General features: G+C 45.3%; 1 protein-coding gene across 2 annotated transcripts in view; it reads right to left on the minus strand.

Annotated features, from left to right (window-relative positions):
* Positions 1-23,686, minus strand: part of TLN2 (talin 2) — a 367,623-nt gene that overhangs the window by 179,180 nt on the left and 164,757 nt on the right. For both annotated transcript variants that reach the window (XM_034782956.1, XM_034782957.1), the window contains exon 3: positions 817-988. In XM_034782956.1, coding sequence (XP_034638847.1) covers positions 817-952 — 136 coding nt within the window. In that variant the 5' untranslated portion in view covers positions 953-988. The remainder of the gene's footprint in view (positions 1-816; positions 989-23,686) is intronic.

Below are 23,686 nucleotides of genomic sequence, written 5' to 3' on the forward strand. Positions count from 1 at the left end.
AGGTAGCAGCATGGTTTCACTCAACACAGCTTGTATCTGCATGTGGCACATTTAACCTAGGTTAGTAACTATGGGAGCCAACATTGTTTTGCCTGTTGTAGGCCCAGGCTGGCACATAGTTGTCTTTTTGTAACCATTTCAGCACTTTTCTTTGCTGTGCACAAAATCCTCTAACGAAGCTTGTGTAGTCTGTTTGGCCCAGTATCCTCCTTAGCGCTGAGTGCATTGTGTCCCGTTTCCTGCTAAAGTCATTGACTGTGCATGCTCCAGGCAGTCCCCACTCGCTGCAGTACTGCGGAGCAGCTGCCCATATTTCCCCAGACTGCCCTGTTACCAACACAGCTTGACAACGTGGTAGATGTGGCTGTGCAAACAGGGAAAGATGCTCTGTGGACACAACCTGCATGTGAGAGAGCTGGTCAGGAAGTGAAAGTTTTGATGATTAAAATTTTCATCAAAAACCCTAACAACCGAGTCTTATAGTTTTTGGCAGCCAAAAAAAGTTCCTTTTATGAAAATCTGAAAGTTTCACAAAAAAGAGTTGTTTGTTCAAACCCATTTTTCATTAAAAAAGTAAATGAGACACTTAACCCACTCTAGTTGTAACCAGTTACAGATTTATGCTTGTGGTTTTAGTGCATATTAGACCTTGAAAGAATGGGATTTTTAAAACAATTGCTATTCAACCAAGAACATTAAGTGCAGAGAGAATGGAACACCTTTCAAGTAAAACAAATTGCTGAAGTGCATTTTTTTTCTTTAAACAAACTTGGGGGGGGGAGGAGAGGAGGGAGAGATATAGATTTACAGACTAACCTTGCCCTGTTTGAGCCTCAGGCACTCGCTCACGAATAACTCTACATGCATCATACACTGCAGTGGATGGTTCAAATTGCATCGTCTTCACCACATTGCACTGGCGGACGCAGATCTTCAAGGACAGGGCCACCATGGTGCCAGATCACTTGTGGGAGTCCGCTAAAAATACCTGAAAAAGTAGTAATACAATGAGCCCTCTGCATTTTGTAATTAATGTTTTCAGACTTCCATCGTTCAATTAATTTAAAAGGAATATTGAAATGAAGTGCATATAAATTAAACACATTCAAATATCAATTCTGTAGAAACTCTCACTAACATATCACAGCTAGGAGATATTCAAAAGAGATATTTTTGTTGGCATGTTTTAAAGTCACTTTAAGACAAGTATGTACATCATTTTACAGATCTAACATATTGTCTGATGCATGTCAAATACTGCACCAGCTGACAATACCTCTTCCTTGGGCATCCATCCAACAGTGCATCCTCTAGTACTGACTGAATAGTGGTTTCATGATTGTAACTGAATTATACCTCTACCTCAATATAACGCTGTCCTCGGGAGCCAAAAAATCTTACCACGTTATAGGTGAAACCGCATTATATCGAACTTGCTTTGATCCACCGGAGTGCACAGCCCCCCCCAGAGCACTGCTTTATCGCATTATATCCAAATTCGTGTTATATCGGGGTAAGGGTGTACTTCATTAGTTCTGAACTCTTCAATAGTATAAATTCATATTAAAAGCCCTACTTTAAGGAACAATGCATGCTTAAATCAAAACAAATATTAACATGTCCTCTTGTCAAAGCCACATATGAATCCAAAGTAAAGTTCTTAATTATTTTCACACACTCAGATTTTAAAGCCAGAAGAGACTGTTGTGATCATCTAGTTTGACTTTTTCTATAACATTGGCCATTTGTCTTCCTGTAATTAATTCCTGCTTCAAGTCCAATAGCTATGGTTGAACTAAAGCAAGTATCTTCTAGAAAAGCATCCAATCTTGATTTTAATATTTCCAGCAATGGAGAATCCCATCAGAACCCCTTGTTTAGTTCTTCTAGTGGTTGATTATGCTCACTATTAACATTTTTCATCTTATCTGTATTGTGAATTCCTCTAGTTTCAGCTTCCACATGTGCTGTTTTCACAGTAGTGTTCCCATACTGGGTCTGGTTTATAAAAATGAACAGTCAAAACTTTATAGCTCTCTTCCCTGGGCTCAATTAGTAGCAGTTTGTAATAGGCTCCAGCATCTGTATAGTCTCCCCCGCTCCCCGGGGCTAGACAATCCCTAAACTGAGACTGTCTCTGCAGGTCTCGTCTCCCAGAAGGCTGCCTGGGATCTCTGGAGAACTCTACCCTGTACTCTTTCAGCCACGGACTAAGTTAGCTACAGGATTTCCTACTGTGGCTGGTCATGTGACTGCCACCTAACACCACAGATCCCTAGTTCTTCAAGTAATTACGTCCCCCAGCATGCTTGGATTTAGATGAGCCAGACCTCTCAACACGGCTGTCTGGCCTGGTTCCTACTACCTTAAAGGGTTGAACCACCTTAAGAACAAAGAGTAGCCATACTGGGTCATACCAAAGGTCCATCTTGCCCAGTATCCTGTCCTCCAACAATGGCCAATGCCAGGTGCCCCAGAGGGAATGAACAGAACAGGTAATCATCAAGTGATCCATGCCCTGTTGTCCATTCCCAGCTTCTGGCAAACAGAGGCTAGGGACACCATCCCTGCCCATTCTGGCTAATAGCCATTGATGGACCTATTCTCCATGAATTTATCTAGTTCTTTTTTGAACCCTGTTATAGTCTTGGACTTCACAACCTCCTCTTGCAAAGAGTTCCACAGGTTGACTGTGTGTTGTGTGAAGAAATACTTCCTTCTGTTTTAAACCTGCTGCCTACTAGTTCTTGTGTTATGAGAAGGAGTAAATAACCTTCCTTATTTACTTCATACCAGTCATTATTTTATAGACCTCAATCATACATATACATTTGTTCAAGTACAATATAGGTCTGAATCGTATGGAACTGAGAACTTACTCATCCTCCAGGATGCATAGTCACACTTCCAGCTAAAGGGGCCCTTCCAAACTCCAGGAGGACTTACAAGACTAGCTTTTTATCTGAATTAGTCAACTCCTCTGGAAGAAAACTTCATGCCACTTTAAAGAGCCACTAGGTAGGTAAGCAGGTAAAATTTACTTCAACTCAGATGTTTGGGGGGACACACAAGACAGACCATTTTCTCATCTACAGCCACTCTGACTGCACATCCCTAGTTGTCACCCAGCACCTCACACTGGACCCCATACAGGGTATCATCAACCAATAATCCATACTCAATGGGGACCCCATCCTGAAAGAAATCTTCTGTGAACCCCCTCTCTGGCCTTCAAACATATCTCCACTGCCACAATGATCAACACCCCCCACAGCTCACCTTTCAAATTCCAGGGGTCCTACACACGCCTTTCACAACATGTGATTACCGATCCAGTGCACTAAATGCCCAATAGCAACGGTGGGCAACCAGGAAAATCACTAAGCTCTCGAATGAACCCACATAGGAAAATGATAAAAGACAAAAACACCTATCGCCTGTGTTCTCATCCTGAAAGGATACCTGCACAACACTTTCAAAAGACGAGCCTGGCAACTTGAATTTATAATTTTGCTAGACACTAAAAATCATGGTCTTAATAAAGAGACAGAATTTATGGCTTATTACAACAATCTGTAACCCACTAACCCCCTTTTTCGTCCTAGGAATAAAGGGATGTTAATAGGCCACTTTACCTTGAATGGTCCCATAAAATATGTGGTAACTACTTATGCTCAGGGCCGACGAGAGCGGGGGAGAAGCCGGTACAAATTACCGGGGCCTGGCGGTCCGGAAGGGGGCCCGGCTTCCCCCCGCTCTGTTTAGCCAGTCCGCCCTTTGGGGGGGGGGGAATTCCCGAAGGGGGCCCTGCCCTTGCTGGGGGGGCCCGAAGTTTTTTTTTCACCGGGGCCCGAATGTGCTCTCGGCAGCCCTGCTTAATTATCTGTTCAATCTTGTATTTAGCTGAGACACGCTGAGTACCTTTCCCAGACCTGTGGAAGAGCTCTGTGTAGCCGAGAAGCGTCTCTCTCTCCTACAGAAGTTGTGCAATAAAATATTACCTCACGCTCTAATATCCTGAGACTGATGCGACTACAACAACACTGCATGAAACGCAGTTGTCAGTCACAGGTGTGGCAGGATGAATTACTGTCACTAATATTTCTGCTGTATTTGTGCACAATGTGCCGTAACAGGGTCATTATAATGGAACCCTCTGAACTCTCACTTTCTCTTGTATTCTCTCCCCATTAAAAAGATTAAGTGACCTAAAATGACAACAGGAAATGCTTCTTTCCTCCCTCTCTTCCCCTTATATGTTGCCTAAAGATGAGACTATCTGGCTTCTAATGTCTGACATTTTATGACCTGAATTGATTATTGACTTGCCTATTAAAAAGGTTAAATCGATACTGATCTTTTCCTGGCATCTTATGTTTTTCATTAATGAGGACCAGGCAGATATTTTGTTGGAATGACTTTAGACAAAGGAAATTGTCACCCAAAAAACATACGTATGAGTATATGTAACAGTTTCATCTAATAGCCATCTTGAATTCATGTGCAGAAAGCCCTTCGTGTCCCTTGTTCTACATTTAAAGATTCAGTAGAAAAGACAATCTTAACGTTTCTCCTACATAAAGACAGGAAATATAATTTGCACAAGCACATTATACTGTATTCAAACAAATCTACCCATCTGTTCTTCATCAAGGCAACTGTAATATCCATTTGAAAAAGCATGATGCCCAGTGAAACAATGGCTTGCTGGTAAGGAATACTAAACAAAGACAAAATTCAAATGAGCGTGTATCTTCAGAAAGTTTGACACCCTGGAGTTATCACATCATGAATGCCACCACAATTGGGCCCCATTTTAAGGCTCATTGCTTTAAGTCACTTACTTCTCAGATCTGCATCCTCTTATCTAGTTTCAGAAAATGAAGGCTCAGGTCTAAAATTAGCGGCTATGTAAATACAAGAACTGAACTGCCTGATTTTTTTAAAATAAACTTTCCAGACTGGACACTCTCAGTAACCTGAATAGGATTGGTGAATCAGCTTACATTTAAGGAACTTCTAAATGCAGTCCCTGATTTGGAGAACAGTTGTTTGTTTGGAAGGGAGGGGAGAATATGATGGGGGAAGTTTAACCATCACTCTTCAATATTAAAAGTCAAAAATACTCATCTAAGAGTGCTTTCTGGTAAACATAAGATACTGAAGTTGCAAAAAGTTAGTACTGGTTTTAATACAGAACAACTCCCTTTCTAAGTTTCTCTGAAATTTACAAAAGTACAAACTTCAGCCCAATACTAGATCAGACTAATAAAATCTGAAAAAATAGTTCTAAGCATGTCCTGCAGATTGGTGGTCGAAGCATAAAGGGGCATACAAATGTTTAGCATATCTGGAGCATAAATACGTTGCAGCTACAATAGTACCATGTGAATGCCTGTTCTCACTTTCAGGCGACATTATAAATAAGAAGAGGGCAGCATTATCTCCCGTAAATGTAAACAAACTTGTTTGTCTTAGCAATTGGCTGAACAAGAAGTAGGACTGAGTGGATTTGTGGGTTCTAAAGTTTTACTTTGTTTTAGATTTGAGTGCACTTATGTAAAAAAAATTCTAAATTTGTAAATTGCACTTTCACAATAAAGAGATTGCACTACAGTACTTGCATGAGGTGCATTGAAAAATATTACTTTTCTTTTTTACAGTGCAAATATTTGTAATAAAAATATAAAAAGTGAGCTCTGTACACTGTGTTTTATGTTTAACTGAAATCAATATATTTGAAAATGTAGAAAACATCCAAAAATATTGAAATAAATGGCATTCTATTCCTGTATTAAGAGTGCAATTAATCACAATTTTTTTATTCTCGCGATTAATCACAATTCATTTTTTTTCATTGTTGGACAGCCCTAATTCTATACATTTTATATTGAAAAGGGACTACAAATCAAGGCTGAAAGCAAATTCCTAGAAATTAGTCATCATGAGATGCAAGAGAAACAGAAAGTTTGAACTGTTTGCCAAAGTTTAGTGCAGGAACAAGCCTCTACATGATTCCTTTTACAGATGCTGTGATAGGCAACACCTTTATTTTATGAGTCCAAGAGGAAATTTCCATCTGTACTTTAAAGTGGAAAGCCTGTAGCAATGAACATTCTGAGTTCTGATTTCAAGTTAATCACTAGGGTCCAGTAGACTTGACAGAGAAAATTAATATCAAAGTGTTATTTAACCTGCTTTAATATTGCTGTAGCAGAGTAAAACCACCATTCCGCTTCACTAAATTCCACCAGAAATATTGCTCAGTATAGTCAATGGGTAAGAGGAAATACTAGAAATGCTTGGTCTGTAACACAGATGTTAACCACCAGCTGGATTAAACAGGGCAACAGAAATTCCAGCTCAGGGATTTAGTTCAAGATTAATATTCGTTGCTTTTCACTACCTCATGCTCCATGTTTGGGCCATATGACAATTTTCAAACAGACCTTCTATAAGGAAGACAACTCATTACAGCTTCTGTATAATCTTTATCCAGACACAACAATTTTGCATGAAGCTGAGTCTCTGGTGACACCTCTTTCTGCAATGGAGAATACTGTATAAATTCCTCAATAAGAGCACATAGAAATCCAATTCAATGTCATGAATTGTTCACTTCGTTACATAGGGGAAAGCTCCTGCTCAAGAAAGAAATGTTGCTTTAACCATATCAAAATTAACATCAGAATGCAAGAATTATGCCTACTAGAGTAAAGTTAGTGTTGAAGGTCTGAGCAAGACACAAAACATACTTCAACAATGTTTAAATATTTCTTTTTCAACTGCAAGCTCTTCAGGGCAGGGCCTCTGTCTGTACAGCACCTAGCACAATGGGGCCCCAATCTATATTTGACCCTTTTGAGGGCTACAATTCTACAAATAACCATAGTCATTTGTCATGCCTGGGCAACAAAATGGGCCTCTCAGAGTTGGTAAAACAACTCCCACCTGTTCATGCTCTCTGTATGTGTGTGTATATATATATATATATCTCCTCAATATATGTTTCATTCTATATGCATCCAAAGAAGTGGGCTGCAGCCCACAAAAGCTTATGCTCTAATAAATTTGTTAGTCTCTAAGGTGCCACAAGCACTCCTGTTCTTTTTACTCAGGAGAAAGTCTCATGAAGGATATGGGTCTTTGTATTTAGGGTGTATCTATGTTGGAACCGGATGGTGTAATTCCCCACTCAAGAACGGTGTAATTCCCTAGTGTGCCACAAAGAGAAGTTTAGCCATAACAACATGAGCGGTGGGAGGGGTCTCAGACAGGATCGTACTTGGAGAGTGGGGAGAGGGACAGCCCCACCTTCTGCTTACGCCGCTGCTGCTACACTTGTATTTTAGCATACTAGTTCAATGAGAGCTGGTGCAGGATGTCTCCTTGAGCTGGAATTCACACCTTCCAACCACACGGTAGACATACTCTTAGTCACCAGTGGGAACAAGGACTGATTCAGTATTGCCCTCCTCTGTTGAGTCATTACATCATACAGCTGGGGTGCTACTACTGAAAATGCTTAGCTGCTATACATGAGAGTACACCTCTACACCGATATAACGCTGTCCTTGGGAGTCAAAAAAATTTTACTGCGTTATAGGTGAAACCGCATTATATTGAACTTGCTTTGATCCGCTGGAGTGCGCAGCCCCGCCTCCCCAGAGCGCTGCTTTACTGCGTTATATCCGAATTCATGTTATATTGGGTCACGTTATATCGGGGTAGAGGTGTATCTTTCACCGTACCTATCCAGTTGAAGCTTGTCTCAGATTCTGTGTAAGGGACTCTACAAACATCTGTTCCCAGCCAGGTTTAGTGTAATTTTATTTCCTTAGTTTGGGGCTCTTTTTAAAATGCAATTTTATATTAAAATTAAATAATAGAAATTATTTTCAAACATAGATAAAACCATAAAACAATGGAGACACCCATATATTATTTGCTTCAACAGTCTCAAAATGTTATAGGTTTTCACTTTAGGTGACCAGGATAACATGAAATTTTACTTTTGTATTAGGAAATATATACAAATCAACTGAATCCAAGGTGCAGCTAGTGCTATTCAGTCAGCTACTTCACTGGGAGTTATATTTGCCCTCTAAGGTGTTGAAATAGCTGTATTTTACCCAGTGAAGTGACATTACACAGATAATCTATTTTAGTTTTTATAAGTGTGAGAATCAAGTGAGGAAAGATAAAAATAAGGAGAAATTAGGTTTTGTGGGCGGGGAGCATTCTTAAATTTTTTCTGTTTTCTAAATTAATTAAAACAATAGCAAGACGACATGAGACGAAACAGAGAATAGATTAAGTGTACAGTAACATGGACTTCTGAAATTTAAGGTTTCTCTCACTTTTCATTCCTGAAGGTCCTGAGTCTGCTATCAGTGAAGTCAAGTATTTTTATCTGTTAGAGACACAAGAGTGCAGCAAAGAAAATCCCCCACAAAGTTCTTTTGAGATGTACCATGTATTTATACCATGTATCTTGGACTCTTAAAATCCACTTGTGATGGTTTAGTATGTCTGCACCAACTTTCTACTCGCACAAAACCGACTACCCTTGCCCCATACCCTGTCCCACCCCTCCTCTGAGGCCCGGCACATACTCTGCCACTTCTCCAAGGCCCTGCCCCCATTCACTCCATCCCCCCCCGCCCTCTGTTGCTCACTCTCCCCACCGTCACTCACTCACTCATTTTCACTGGGGTGGTTCCGGGGACTGGGGTGTGGGAGGGCTCTGGGGTGGGGCCAGAAATGAGGTATTCAAAGTGCGGGAGGGAGCTCCAGGCTGAGGCAGTGGGTTGGGATGCAAGAGGAGGGGAGGGGAGGGCTCCAGCTGGGGTGCAGGCTCGGGATGAGGAGTTGGGGTGCAGGAGAGGGCTCCGGGCTAGGGGGTAGAGCCGAGGGGATCGGAGTATGGGAAGGGACTCGGGCTGAGGCAGGTGGTTGGGGTGTGGGAGGAGGTACGGGCTCTGGGCTGGGGGTGCGGGTTCCGGGGTGGGGCTAGAAATGAGGGATTCAGGGCAGGAGGGGGCTCTGGGCTGGGGGTTGGGCTGTGGAGGTGTGTGACGGCTCTGGCTGGGGGTGCAGACTCTGGGGTGGGGCTGGGGATGAGGGGTTTGGGGTGTAGGAGGGTGCTCCAGGCTGGGACCAAAGGGTTCAGAGGGTGGGAGGAGATCAGGGCTGTGGCAGAGGGTTGGGACACAGGGGGAGTGAGGGCTCCAGGGTGCAGGAGGGTGCTCCGGGCTGGGACCAAGGGGTTCAGAGGGTGGGAGGGGGATCAGGGCTGGGGCAGGGGGTTGGGCATGAGGGGCGGGGCTAGGCTCTGGGCGGCACTTACCTCAAGCAGCTCCTGGAAACAGCGGCATATCCCCCCTCTGGCTCCTACGTGGAGGCGCAGCCATTCAGCTCTGCGCGCTGCCCCATCCACAGGCGCCGCCCTTGCAGCTCCCACTGGCCGAGAACCACAGCCAGTGGGAGCTGCGGGGGGCGGTGCTTGGGGCGTCCCCTGGCTGCCCCTATGATTAGGAGCCAGAGAGGGGACAGGCCAGCTGATTCCCAGGAGCTGTGCGGCGTGGAGGCTAGTAAGGAGCCTGCCAGTCACACTGCATGGCACCGCGAGCCAGCCACTGCTGACCAGAACCACCAGGATCCCTTTTCACCCGGGTGTTCTGGTCGAAAACCGGACACCTGGTCACCCTACTGCACATGCCTACATCCAACTACCAACTGCATTTTGTTTTGTGAGAACTATTTTGGTTGCCATATCTTCCCTGTTGCCTTTTTACCTCCATCTTGTACTGGAGTTCCAAGAAGTGTTGACTAAAGGGTAACAATACCGAGGATCAAGCATCATTAATACTGAATGACTTTGCCCTGGCATTACAATGGACATGCTAAAGAGGGTAGCCAAGCTCCAAGAAACCAGTTTTTCCAGGCTGAACTTCAGATGGGCAGTACCCAAGTAATGGATCACTTGCCCGATGGGTGGGGGGATCACCCGAGGAGGGCTTTGAGGCTGACTAGGAAGGTCACATGACGGAGGGGAAAGGAAAGTTATAAAAGGATATGGTCTGCTCTTAGTAGCTCTCTCTCACCAACCAGAACAAGGAGGAAAAACTTGAACAGGAAGAAAGGAGGATCTTGAGATCCTGAGAGGACTCACCCAAACCCAAAGTGCTTTCAGCGTGGTGAAAACACTGGAAGGAGGATGTGTGTGCAGTTTTATTTATTTATTTTTTTTGCATGGATCTTTAAGTCTCTTATACTTTCTCTAGGAGAAATGTGTGTATTTAGACATCCTTTGCAACGTCTGAGTGATACTTGCTTACACTCTCATGAGGTCACCAAAGGAAACAGTAAACTAGAAGGTCCACAGCTTTAGTGGCACTCAAAGAGCGTACAACAGCTTCTGGGGAGACATGGAAGAGCCTGTGCGAGTTTCAGGGCCCTGGCAATTGGACCATAGGGATCTCCGCTGCCAAGAAGAGTGTAAGACACAGGGTCTGCACCTGGAGTGTGTGCCAAGATGCCCAGGGACAGAGAGAGAGTGCCTAAACTCTGCTCAATCCCAGCAAGTCAAGAGCCCATGGTTTGAGCCTAGTACAGCAGCTCTTCAGGTTTGTAACATTAAGAAAAACAGCCTCAAGTCATAAAGTGACAGGACAACAAACATCTGCTTATGGTTCCTAAAAAATGAGGCTTGAGACAATGCGAGAAGTTTCATGGTCTTATTTTAGTAAACAATCAAAAGAAAAACAAGGGAACTTTTCAAGACCTAACAATTAAATACCGGTACTCTACAGATGTTTTTGCAAGCCATTTTCAATCTTTACTCTCACCATCTTTTATTAACCTCAGTAATGACAAAGATATGGATGTATTTATACTAGTAATAGATTATGTGCATAGCTTTTCATTGCAATAGTTGAAGGATAATGCAGTATTATCCTTATTTATCATCTTCACATTTGTAAAAGACTTACTTCATAACACCATTTAACTGAAATTTACGCCAATTACACAGGAGAACTCTCAGCTATTTTTTGCTTTTTTAAAAATTTGTTCCAACACTTTCATGAATAAATTAACCTCTACTTCTCTCCTGTGTAAACTCTGGAATTGTTTTTATTGTTGCAATTTCACAGTGTTCTGCATATATTTTAGTGAACGGTTCATTTAGATTTCTTAGGAGTCATGTTGTTCTCTTCCCAAAATACCCTTCAACACCTAAGGTAAGGCCCAGTGAATTAAAAAAAAAACGTGCAATTTGTACATAATCTCATCTCATCCATTGTAAGAGTTTGTTTAATCTGAGGTTAGGTGAACAGAAGAGAACTACTAAATCAGTAGCAAATGTAGATTTTTTTGGTTCTATATACAGCTTTTTTTCCCCCAACTGGGAACAGACAACAACAATGGACCATAAAAAACAACATGATGCATTCTAAACAGCAAAATCAGAACACTAATTAGCTCCACCCATATGATTCTTGCACCCCAGAAAGGATGAGAAGAAGCATTTGTTTACATTATGAAACAATTCTTAAAATCATTACCACGATAGTCTTCTTTCTGCATCACTAACAGCCATAACTCTGTTACTGCTAAGTTATGATGGGCCAGTGTTTAGAATAATACGTATATTCAAGGAAAGACTTTAAACCCTTTCTTTAACACTTTTTCTTCATCAAAAAGTTGTACTGAAATTCCTTGAGAATAACATTTACACAGAACAATTTATTTTCACTTCTTTAAAGTAAGTTTTTAGTGAACTACTCCAAATGTTAAACGCAAAAATTTTTTACGTCATAGATAAATATAAATATAGATAGATAGCATTATTTCATTTCCCCTGAAATGTAAGAAAGCTTTTTAACACTTTTTTTATTGATTTACTTTTGTGATACATAAGCCAGGAAAAAGCATAAAGGTAACCAGAAGGCAAGCCATAGGATCATAAATCAAATAAATACAGAACCAAACATATTCATGAAATCGCCTTGAGAAGCATCCCCAGAGTAAAAGGAAGAAATCCAATGTCAATACAAGCTAGTCTATTTCTGTGGAAGTCTCAGTTAAAATTGCTTTCCCTCCTGGTATCAATCCAAAACACTTATGGATGTGAAACAACTCCAGAAGCAGCTAAAATCCTATGTAGTCCCAGTGCTGAGTAATGCCTTCATATGCTTCTACACTTCTTCTACCATGTCTCCCAGTGAGAGCTGTCCCAAATTCTCTGGGCTGCAGCAGTGATAAGCGAGTAATACCTTGTAGGGCTTTCAATGCCTTTCTTCTTCCACAATAACTAGCACCCTCCTACTAAAGAGACTGGGAAATAATTAGGGTCAAACATTTGGGAGGAACTCTACCTTTGGGATAAACCCCCCAAAATGATTCCCCATCCCCAGTACAGTAAAGCGTTACAGCTGGTGCGTAATGGCACATGGAACATGCCATGAATTATGCTATTTAGCATTTGTATTGTGGTGGCATCTACAGGCCTCAGCTTCGTTGTGCTGGGCACTGCACAACTTAATGACTATCCATGACTAAAACAAGTTTAGAGTCCAGAGAAACACAATGTACCTACTCTCAGAATTGCGTCTGAACTGGTATTCATGCATTACAGCACACTATAGCTTAAATGTTGAATATGTCATCTGACAGAGTGCCTATGACCATTGCTTTTATAACAATTCAAGTTTATAAAAATCCTGCATAGCTTAAATGCTTTCTACTGGGACAGTCATAATGTGACCCCCCAGAACAACTGCCTACAAATAATATATCCAGGGCAAAATGCAATTTTTAGGTTCCTATTGGGTCATTCCCACTCCCAATAAATGAACCCGTGCAAAGAGTGTACAGACCAGGGAGACTATATTTTCTACTCACTTCTTTCCATGTGTCATTAGAAAAAGTATATAACAGTACTTTATATTTACAAGCCTCATACACACGCTACAGTATTCACAGAAGACACTATGTACATCATCATACACTCTCTACACTATTCACAGAAGACACGATGTACATCAAGCTACCATTTCAAATTCACATTGTTATCTCAGTAGTAATTGTGGATATCCGCATAGTTGTTCAGGTGCCCTGGCAGTCAATATATTGGAGCAATCAGCCCAATATACCATCTTCAGAGACTGTTAGTAAACTCCTTTTAAAACAGGCAAGCTGGCATGATATAGATTTTTTTAGCAGAGTTAAATTCTCCATCTTCAAATGTGTTTCTGAATCTTGTGTTACTTAACTAACCTGTGCACTTTTAGCTATTAGCTGTTCCAATTTGATTAAAACACCGCAAAAGGGCAACTGATAACACAATTTTTAAGACAGCCTGGTTGCCAATTAGTTTGCCAATGTGAAAACTGAGTTAATGGAAACACCAACCAAGTCAACTGCAGCCTCAAGTGCCACTAAACTACTTCAGAAAATTAGCTTTTAACAGTGCTGCAGTCAAATCATTTATCTATCCAATATGGTAAATCATAGATTTTTTTCTATCATCATCTTTCGGATCACTTTTTTGCATTGGAATGGACATGTACTGCAGGCATCTTAGCACGAGAGTAAATGATCTTTCTCCTCTGCTCAATCATTACTTGCTAGAATGTACTTCTGTTTCAAATAACTTTGCTTTATTAATAGAATATGGAACAGATGTGTACTGCCCTTTCTTTGTTTCCAATAAGCCTTCCGTAAGCACACACACAATGCATACTCTCTTAGACAGCCCCCTCCCAACTGTCTACATGGAGACCCCAGACAGTAGTTACTGGTACAGCCAATGGATGCTTACCAAAAATGGCAGCTTACAAGCCTGACTAGCCATATTGAGACAAGTTCACTAGAGAAGCAAATTCTAAAGGGCTTCTCTCCCCAGAAAACATGTTTCTGAAATAGTGCAAACTGACAAAATAAATCAAAATTAGGACTGGGCCAAAAACATCTCTTATGGTAACTCCATTAAATTACTCCAAGGCTGCGCTCAGCCTATCATGTTTGCCCCGTGCTCTGGAGAGCTGTTGTACTGGGTTTGATCCAGATGTTTTATGTTGCAGGGCAATTGTTTTTATTAGAATTTCAATAGCATTTTAGAAGCTGTCTTTTCTTGATATCATTAGGGTAGGAACATTGCCTAGCCTTCCATTTTTCATCTCCAACAATTTAATATTTTGAAGTGAATATGTAATCTGATGTAACTGAATTTCTAATTTAGGCACATGTATAATAGTCAGTGCTCTATCAAGTCAGGACTAAACATATCCAGTGGAAGTACAGTAGCGACTAACACCATCTTGTTTTAATGTAAAGTTCTTTTATGATTTAGCAGAGGTCTGCTCCCAGGAGATATTTCCTAACTGGTCCATTTAAGCATCAGCCAACAAAAATGTACGTCACAAGAGTGCCACAGTGTAGAAATAGGCATACATGCCAGTATGGTCAAAGCAAAATACTTTTATACTAGATTAACTTTGTAACAAGATCCAATTGGTCAAGAGTTCTGAATTCCTCTAATTGTTAGTACAGGGCACTAGCAAAACAGGGCATATGACATTCATTACTGTTCGTGGGAGACGAAAACTTAATTCTGTTGCAACATCTTAAAGCTCTGATCCCAGACTGGTGCCTCAGAACATTCCCTTAAGCAAATGAACAAAAGAACCTGTCAGTAGCACAAGCTACATTTTGAACAGAATCAAACTGATTATAGATGAAAATCTGTGTACTGAGAAAGGAGGCTTTAGAACAAAAATAATTTTAAAACAGTGTAACACACATCTTTACCCAGAGACGATTGAGAAAAGGTTTGCTCACCAGAGATTAGTCCTGAATTGTACAGAGTTCACCAAAGCTTTTGACTGCATTGATGGCAAGTCACTATGGAAAATCTTACAAAAATATGGGCTGCCTAAAAAGATAGTTTTCACTGACTAAGATGCAGAATGAAGGTCTAAAATGTTATGTAAGGACAAAAAGTGGAAAGACTGACTGGTTTGATATCACTGGAGTGCAACAGATATGCGTCTCATCACATCTCCTCTTCTGCATTGTGATTATGTGATGCAAAAAGCAAAAACAAAGGAAGATACATGAATTATGTGGAGTAGAGAAACACTTTGAGGTCTTGATTTTGCTAATTTACATTGTTCCGCTGGCACATGATGCTGCTATGAAAAAGACCACTATCAAAGTCAAATGTGAGGCTGCCCAAGTAAGTTTAATCAGCCAAAAGGAAATGAAAGTTATGATAATTGAAAGAGGAATCAGCAATGACGGTGCATATGTGATTGAGAGTGAAGAATTAGGCATGGTTAACTAATTTGTACATCTTGGAAGCACAATTACTGCCAATGGTCAACTTCGTAAAGAGAGAGAAACAAGACCTGGGAAGGCAAGTGGAGCCTTTTTGAGACTAACAAATGACTGGAAAAAATAAGGAGATTCACAGAAGAACCAAGACAAAAAGTTACACATTGCCAATTTGATACCCACACTGCTATATGTTTCTGAAACTTGGTAAATACTAGAAACCTCCAACAAGAAAAATGCATTCCAGCAGAGATGCTTGAGAAAAATACTTGGTGTCTCCTGGGGGGGATAAAGCAACCAACACTCCTTACAGACTGTAGAGACAATGATTTGAGAAGGCTGAAGTGTTTTGGACATGTTGTAGGGATGCCAATAAAAAACAACACCACCACCTGTATTCCTAGAACAAGCCTTTGACTGGATACCAGTTGATAGAAGACAGAGAAAAGGGGGACAAGTGTTGTAAAAGAAAACCATCGAGAAAGATGTCACTGTCAGAAACAGACCACAATGAAGCAAGAAACGTAGCATTAGACAGAGGTGAAAAGACAGGGTTGCTTCTGGTCTCACAAGGCACAAGAACAACTAATAATAAATAATACATACCCTATGCCTCAGTCCTCTGAAATTTAAAAAACAACAGTTGTAAGCTGCAGACTGCATTTAAATATACATTAAACTACTTAATCATCCTTAGAAAGTTTAACTTACAAGCACAGAAGACAGGTTTATGCCTTCTGACCTTACCTTCTGCCTAGCCAAGGAGCTATTTCTTTTCTGTACTGTGCTGCCCACTGTGATCTAAACAGCAGAGTCAAGAGCTGCCAGGCCTTTGAGTCTTCACTCTGGTACAATTCACTCAAGTAATGAACAGCAGTGACATCAACTGTTTGCCTGCAGACTTAGAAAGACAACACAGCACCAGTTCATATCACTTCTGTGTCTGGAAGTTTCCCTGCAGCCATCTTAAAGGCTGGATTATTTTCATGAAAGTTTGAGTTTTATGGAAAATCAATGAGTGGCACTTGCCAAGCAATCTCATGTGTGTGCATGTATATTCCAAGACCTGGTAAACAAAATTAGATTTCAAATCTTCAGGAAATTGAACAAATAATTTCCTGTATTTATATGGTAAAGTACACTGAGTCTTAGCCCAAACCAATTTGAAACAAACAGTAAAAAAATTCTGAAAAACAAAATTTGGATTGGAAATGCCAAGTCAACCTTCATTTAGAAGTGCTTATATACTTATCTTCCACCAAATAAATACACTGCTGTCAATACACATACTCTAGGCTTTGTAAAACAAACTTCCATTTTATTAGCTATGATATTCAGGGAGAAAATATGCTCAAGCTCAACGGGCACAATGAGCGAGTCTAGTTGAGGAACTATTACTTAAGACCTAGAGTGGTTGGTAGGACAGGCAGTTTATTAGTAACTCAGCAATAGTTATATTGCAAATGTACGATGTGACTTAAAGATAACTTGCACAGCTGAATATCATACAAATTCCAGAGGAAGGAGTCTTACCCCAGTTCTCTTAAAGAACTCCTAGTCGAGCAGACTTCACTTGTCATGAGGGGGTCAATATTATGAAACAACTGAAAGCACAGACTGGAAATCAAGAGTCACTGGATTCATGAACATCTTCTTGCCAAGTTATTTCAACTCAATAGTTTCAAGATGCAGAAAAACCCTTTAAACGGGAACTTAATGAAGATACTGACAATGTGAATGATTTCATTAAGCAGTACCTAAGAACAAAGGCAGAGCATTTGGGGGGCAGGGAGGGATTGGAAACAGAAGTCTCCTTGAAAGGCATCATTAGTGCAAGTTGTGCAACTCACTTAGGACAGACTGCTGTAGTCTTTCAGATATCTATTTCTGATTTTAGTTAACTTAAGAATGGACAGGTAAATTAAATAGGTTAAATAAATAACAAACACCTTCCTTTCCATGTAGCAATCAAAATGCTATGAAACTGTTCCTTTGGAAAAATCAGATTTATATATTTTATCTATATATAATCTATTCAAGTTCTACCCTGTGAAGCCCAAGATTTGTACAGTAGACGCAAGAGGAAGCAGACACAAGGATGCTTCAGCATGTGCCAATCTGGCTTTTGGTTCCCATAGTGTCAAAGAAAAGAACGGTTACTTACCTTCTGTAACTGTTGTTCTTCGAGATGTGTTGTTCACGTCCATTACACATTAGGTGTGCGCGCGCCGCGTGCACGTACGTCGGAAACTTTTTCCCTTAGCGGCTCCTGTCGGGTCGGCAGGGCCCCCCCCTCCCGCCAGAGCGGCACCCCGCTCTAGGGTATATATATCCCTGCAGACCCGACCCCTTCGGTTCCTTCTTGCCGGAGACTCCGACAGAGGGGAAGCAGGGTGGGAAGTGTAATGGACGTGAACAACACATCTCGAAGAACAACAGTTACAGAAGGTAAGTAACCATTCTTCTTTGAGTGATTGTTCACGTCCATTACACATTAGGTGACTCCCAAGCTTACCATTGGAGGTGGGTAGGAGTCAAGGTACAACTGACTGTAGCACAGCCCGTCCAACCACCGCGTCCTCTCTGGTCTGATGGTGGATCACGTAGTGGGCTGTGAACGTATGCACGGACGACCAGGTGGCCGCTTTACAGATTTCCTGGATAGGAACCTGTGCCAAGAAGGCCGTCGAGGACGCTTGGGCCCTAGTCGAGTGAGCCCGGATCTCTGGGGCCGGAATGTTGGCGAGCTCATAACACGTGCGTATACAATGCACAATCGATGCCGACAAGCGCTGTGTCGAGATAGGCAGGCCTCTCATACATTCCGCAACGGCAATAAACAGCTGAGGTGTTCTGTGGAACGACCTGGTCCGCTCCAGATAGAACACCAATGCCCTCCGAACATCGAGGGTATGGAGGCTGCGGTGGCAAGGGTCCGTATGGGGTGTAGGGAAGAACATCGGTAGACAAATGTCCTGCCCCATGTGAAACTGCGAGACCACTTTTGGGAGGAATTAGGGGTGCGGTCTCAGTTGCTCCTTATCCTTATGGAAAACTGAAAAAGGGGGTTCTGAAGTGAGGGCCCTCAATTCCGATACCCTCCTGGCCGATGTGATGGCCATGAGAAACGCCACCTTCCACGAGAGGTGCATGAGGGAGCAAGTGGCTAGGGGTTCAAAGGGAGGCCCCATGAGCTTAGTTAGGACTAGGTTCAGACTCCACACAGGGACCAGTGGGCGCGAGTAGGGAAACACCCTCTCCAGCCCCCTGAGGAATCGGGCTACTGTGGGGTTGGAGAACACTGACACTCCCAACTCCCCCGGGTGGAACGCCGATATGGCAGCCAAATGCACTTTAATCGAGGCGGGGGCGAGCCCCTGATGCTTGAGGTGCAGTAAGTAGTCCAGGATCAATGGAACTGAGGCCCGCAGAGGCTGTATGTGCTGAGGCTCGCACCAGTGGGAGAACCTCTTCCATTTGGCCAGGTAGGTCGCTCTTGTGGAGGGCTTCCTACTACCAAGGAGAATTTGCTGAACCTGGTGAGAGCACCTGTGTTCCGCATCATTCAGCCAGAGAGATACCACGCCGTGAGATGTAGCGATGATAGGTTCGGGTGGAGCAGGCGACCCCTGTCCTGTGTGACTAGGTCGCGATGGAGCGGGAGGGTAATCGGGTCGGCTATGGACAATTCCAGCAGGGTCGTGAACCAATGCTGTCGTGGCCACGCCAGGGCGATGAGAATAATTGTCGCCTTGTCCCTGCGGGTCTTGAGGAGGACCTTGTGGATGAGCGGGAATGGAGGGAAGGCATACCTCAGGCTCCCTCCCCACGGAATCGTGAAGGCATCTGCCAACGATCCCGGGCTGAGGTTCTGAAATGAGCAAAACTGAGGGCATTGTCTGTTGTCCTTGGTGGCGAAAAGATCCACCCGGGGAAAGCCCCACCTCCGGAAGATTGAATGCAGGACGTCCTGCCTCAAAGCCCATTCGTGCATGTGGTAGGATCGGCTGAGGCGGTCCGCTAACCTGTTTTGGATCCCTGGGAGATACGTTGCAATAAGATGGACCACATGGGCTATACAGAAGTCCCATAATTGGAGTGCCTCGCGACAGAGGGGAGAGGACCAGGACCCACCCTGCTTGTTTATATAGAACATGGCGGTAGTGTTGTCCGTCAGAACTGCCACGCTGTGACCTTCTATGGTGGCGTGGAAGGTCTGACAGGTGAGGCAAACCGCCCTCAGCTCCTTCAGATTGATGTGAAGCAACCTGTCTTCCCTGGACCACAAGCCTTGGGTCCGCAGATCCCCCAGGTGCACCCCCCAACCCAGGTCCGATGCATCTGTTACTAACGTCAGAGTGGGTTGTGGGGCAGCGAAGGGGATCTCTTCGCAGACCTGCTGTTGATCGAGCCACCAGCGGAGTGAGCCCAACACCCGAGCCGGGATCGTCACCACCAGATCCAAGGGGTCTCTGTTGGGGCAGTACGTTTGGGTAAACCACAACTGCAAGGGTCTGAGCCTTAGGCGGGCATGTCTGACTACGTGTGTGCAGGCTGCCATGTGTCCCAGGAGCTGCATGCAGCACCTTGCCGTTGTCGTGGGAAATTTCTGGATGGAGCTTATGGCCCTTTGAATTGCCAAGAACCGCGACTCTGGGAGACTTGCCCGCGCGGTCGCCGAGTCCAGGACTGCACCCATGAAGTCCAGTCTCTGTGTGGGAGTTAACGTGGACTTGGGCACGTTGACCAGTAGGCCGAGCCTGCCGAACATCTGTAAGGCCAGCGTCACGTGAGAGCGGACCTCGGCCTCCGACCTGCCCGCGAAGAGCCAGTCGTCTAAGTACGGGAACACGCGCATCCTTCTTTTCCGAAGGAAGGCTGCTACCACGGACATGCATTTCGTGAACACTTGCGGTGCCGATGCTAGGCCAAAGGGCAGGACCGTAAATTGGAAATGGCGCTGGTTGAAGGTGAAGCGCAAGAACCGCCGGTGGGCCGGATTGATGGCGATGTGAAAATACGCATCTTTCATATCGAGGGCAGCATACCAATCCCCCGGATCCAGGGATGGGATAATAGTTCCAAGGGAGACCATACGGAAACGCGTTCTGACCAGAAACTTGTTTAGTCCGCGCAGGTCCAAAATAGGACGGAGGCCCCCTTTTGCCTTGGGAATCAGGAAGTACCTGGAGTAGAATCCTTTTCCCCTTAGGTCTGGTGGGACCTCTTCCACTGCTCCCACTGTGAGGAGGGTCTGTACCTCCTGCATGAGAAGTTGCTCGTGAGAGGGGTCCCTGAAGAGGGACAGGGAAGGGTGATGGAAGGGAGGGAGCGAGGAAAACTGGAGGGTATAGCCCGCCTTCACTGTGCTCAGGACCCAGCGGTCTGATGTTATGCGCGACCATGCCCGGTAGAAATGGGACAGGCGGTCCTTGAAACTTAGAGGTGGATCCAGCCTGGAATGTGGTACACTGTCCTCGAGCGTAACTTCAAAAGCCTGGTTTATTCCCCGGCTGCGGCTTGCGCTGGCCGTGACCTTGGCCTTGGTTAGGCGTATTGTTACGTCTTCGCCTGTTATCCCTGCCACGACGGCGGTACGGTTCGTGCCGAGGGCGAGGGTGGTACTGCCTCTGTGGTGGTTGAGGCTTAAAGGGCTTGCGCTGTGTCACCGGGGTATGCATTCCTAACGACTTTAGGGTCGCTCGCGAGTCCTTGAGGCTATGTAGCCTGGCGTCCGTTTGGTCTGAGAACAAGCCTGAACCTTCAAACGGGAGGTCCTGCAGGGTGGTCTGCACCCCTGGCGGAAGGCCTGAAGCCGGTAACCAAGCAGAACGCCTCATCACTACCCCTGACGCGATTGTCCTAGCTGCTGCATCAGCTGAGTCGAGGGAGGCCTGCAATGAAGTTTTGGCCACCACCATCCCCTCGTCCACCAGGGCCGTGAACTCTGGATGTGCGTCCAGAGGTAGGGAGTCTTTGAACTTGGAGACTGATGCCCAAGAATTAAAACTGTGTCTATTTAGAATCGCCTGCTGATTAGCGATCCTCAGTTGGAGGCCCCCAGACGAATAGACTTTCCTTCCGAATAAGTCCAATCATTTTGCCTCCTTGCCCTTGGGCGCAGGGGCTTGCTGGTCATGACGCTCTCGTTCGTTGACCGCAGAGACTACCAGCGAACAAGGAGACGGGTGCAAAAAGAGGAAGTCAAACCCTCTAGATGGGGCGAAGTATTTTCTCTCCACGCCTCTTGAAGTTGGTGCACTGGAGGCAGGCGTTTGCCATACCGTCTTATAGTTGGACTGGACTGTCCGTATAATCGGGAGAGCGACTCTGGAGGGGCCCTCCGGGCTCAGGATGTCGACCATGGGGTCCTCCTGCTCAACAGTCTCCTCTGCTTGCAAGCCCAGATTGAGGGCTACCCGGCGAAGCAGGTCCTGGTGCGCCCGATGATCAATCGGGGGAGGGCCAGACACTGTCGTGCCCGCTACTGCCTCGTCCGGCGAGGAGGAAGAGGTCAGGGCCTTTTGCCCATCCTCACTTTCCTGCAACCCGTCATCGACTGGTTGTTCCTCTGGGGCCTGTCCCACAGTGTGGGACTGGGACGGTACTGTGCTCGGTGCCGAGTCCACTCCCTCCCGCTCCTGCGGTCTAGCGATCGTTGCCTCCTTGTGAGAGGGCGGGCGGTACCGCGGAGAGTGGGATCGATACCCTGATGGCCCAGATCTCGAGGCCCTAGATGGGGGCCCTTGCTGGTGGTAGGCCCAGGGTGTCCAGAATGGCCAATGGCTTGGTTGGCCCCACTGGGGATGGCCAGAGGCTTCGTAGTCTCTACTAGCCTGTGCCCTATGGGCATACCCGCCGTACCGGCCCGAGTCAGTCTCTGACACCACGGACGGTGATCTGGAAGGCCACGGCAGAGCCGTGGAATGGTGCCGGTCTGGGTTTGGGGAGTAGTGTCTCCGCGACCAGGACCTGGAGCAGCGTCTCGCCGACCTGGACCTGGATCGGTACCGGTGACCACGGGACCGGGAACGACTACGGGTGGTCGGTCTCGGGGAACTTGCCACCGACGCATCCCGGTGCCGACTCGCGTATGGCTGCTGAGTTGGTGCCGACCGCCTACTGAGGCCCGACGGCTGTGGCGCTTTCTGTGCGGAGGGCAACCGGGAGTCCACCGAGGCGGAACTCGACCGGGACCGGTGCCTTGAACGGTGCCGAGATGGTGACCGTGATGGGCGCACCATCGCCGGCTTGCCTCTGGGTGGCAGTCTCGGCGGAGCGTCCTCAGTTTGTGAAGGGCCCTCAACGGACAATGCAATGAGGTCTTTTGCTGCCTCAAATGTGTCCGGAGTGGAGGGCTGTTCCAAGAGCTCCTCCAGCCCTTCTTCCTCACTCGACGCACCTATCCCGGGGCTCGACGGGCCTTTCGGCGCCGGAGCCACAACCGGGGCCTGTGCCGGGGCCGTGCCGGCCTTAGGTGCACTCGAGGTCTTCGCTGGCGCTGCCCTCTTATGCGGGGAGCGTCCTCGGGCCTTAGGTTGGCCCTTCGATTTTGTCGGCGAAGACGACCGGTGCCATACATGCCCCCGTTGGGTCGGTGCCGTGGGCTTCGGGTGACCCGCCGGCGCCAGTTCCCGAACCGATGCCAGGGCGCTCCGCACTGAGGCAGATGGTGCCGCCGAAGTGGAGGGCTGTAACGCCGTCTCCATGAGCAGCTGCTTGAGGCGAAAGTCTCTTTCTTTCTTAGTTCTCGGCTTAAAGGCCTTACAGATCTTGCAGCGCTCTTTCTGGTGAGCTTCCCCCAGGCAGTGGAGACACGAGTCGTGGGGGTCGCTCAATGGCATAGGTTTACGGCACGTGGCACAAGCCTTGAAGCCTTGGGCGTGCGGCATGCCCTGCCGCCCAGGGCCGGTGCCGGGGTTGACCAAACAACCACAGCAAGAACTTCAAGTACCTAATGAGCTGTTAACTACTAAGCTTAACACTAACAACTAAAGAACTGACAACTGTTGCAGATAACACTAATGACTATGCTAAGGGACACTCTCAGACAAGAGACAGAGTTGTTCCAACGCCGCCACAGACGGTAAGAAGGAACTGAAGGGGTCGGGTCCGCAGGGATATATATACCCTAGAGCGGGGCGCCGCTCTGGCGGGAGGGGGGGGCCCTGCCGACCCGACGGGAGCCGCTAAGGGAAAAAGTTTCCGACGTCCGTGCACGCGGCGCGCGCACACCTAATGTGTAATGGACATGAACAATCACTCGAAGAAGAACCATAATATTTACATTACCTGAGTCAGACATTTTGGTCCTTGCTGTTCACTAATTTCAAAAATGAAACACAGA

The sequence above is a fragment of the Trachemys scripta genome, chromosome 10, assembly GCF_013100865.1.
Source record: "Trachemys scripta elegans isolate TJP31775 chromosome 10, CAS_Tse_1.0, whole genome shotgun sequence".
Classification (NCBI taxonomy): Eukaryota; Metazoa; Chordata; order Testudines; family Emydidae; genus Trachemys; species Trachemys scripta.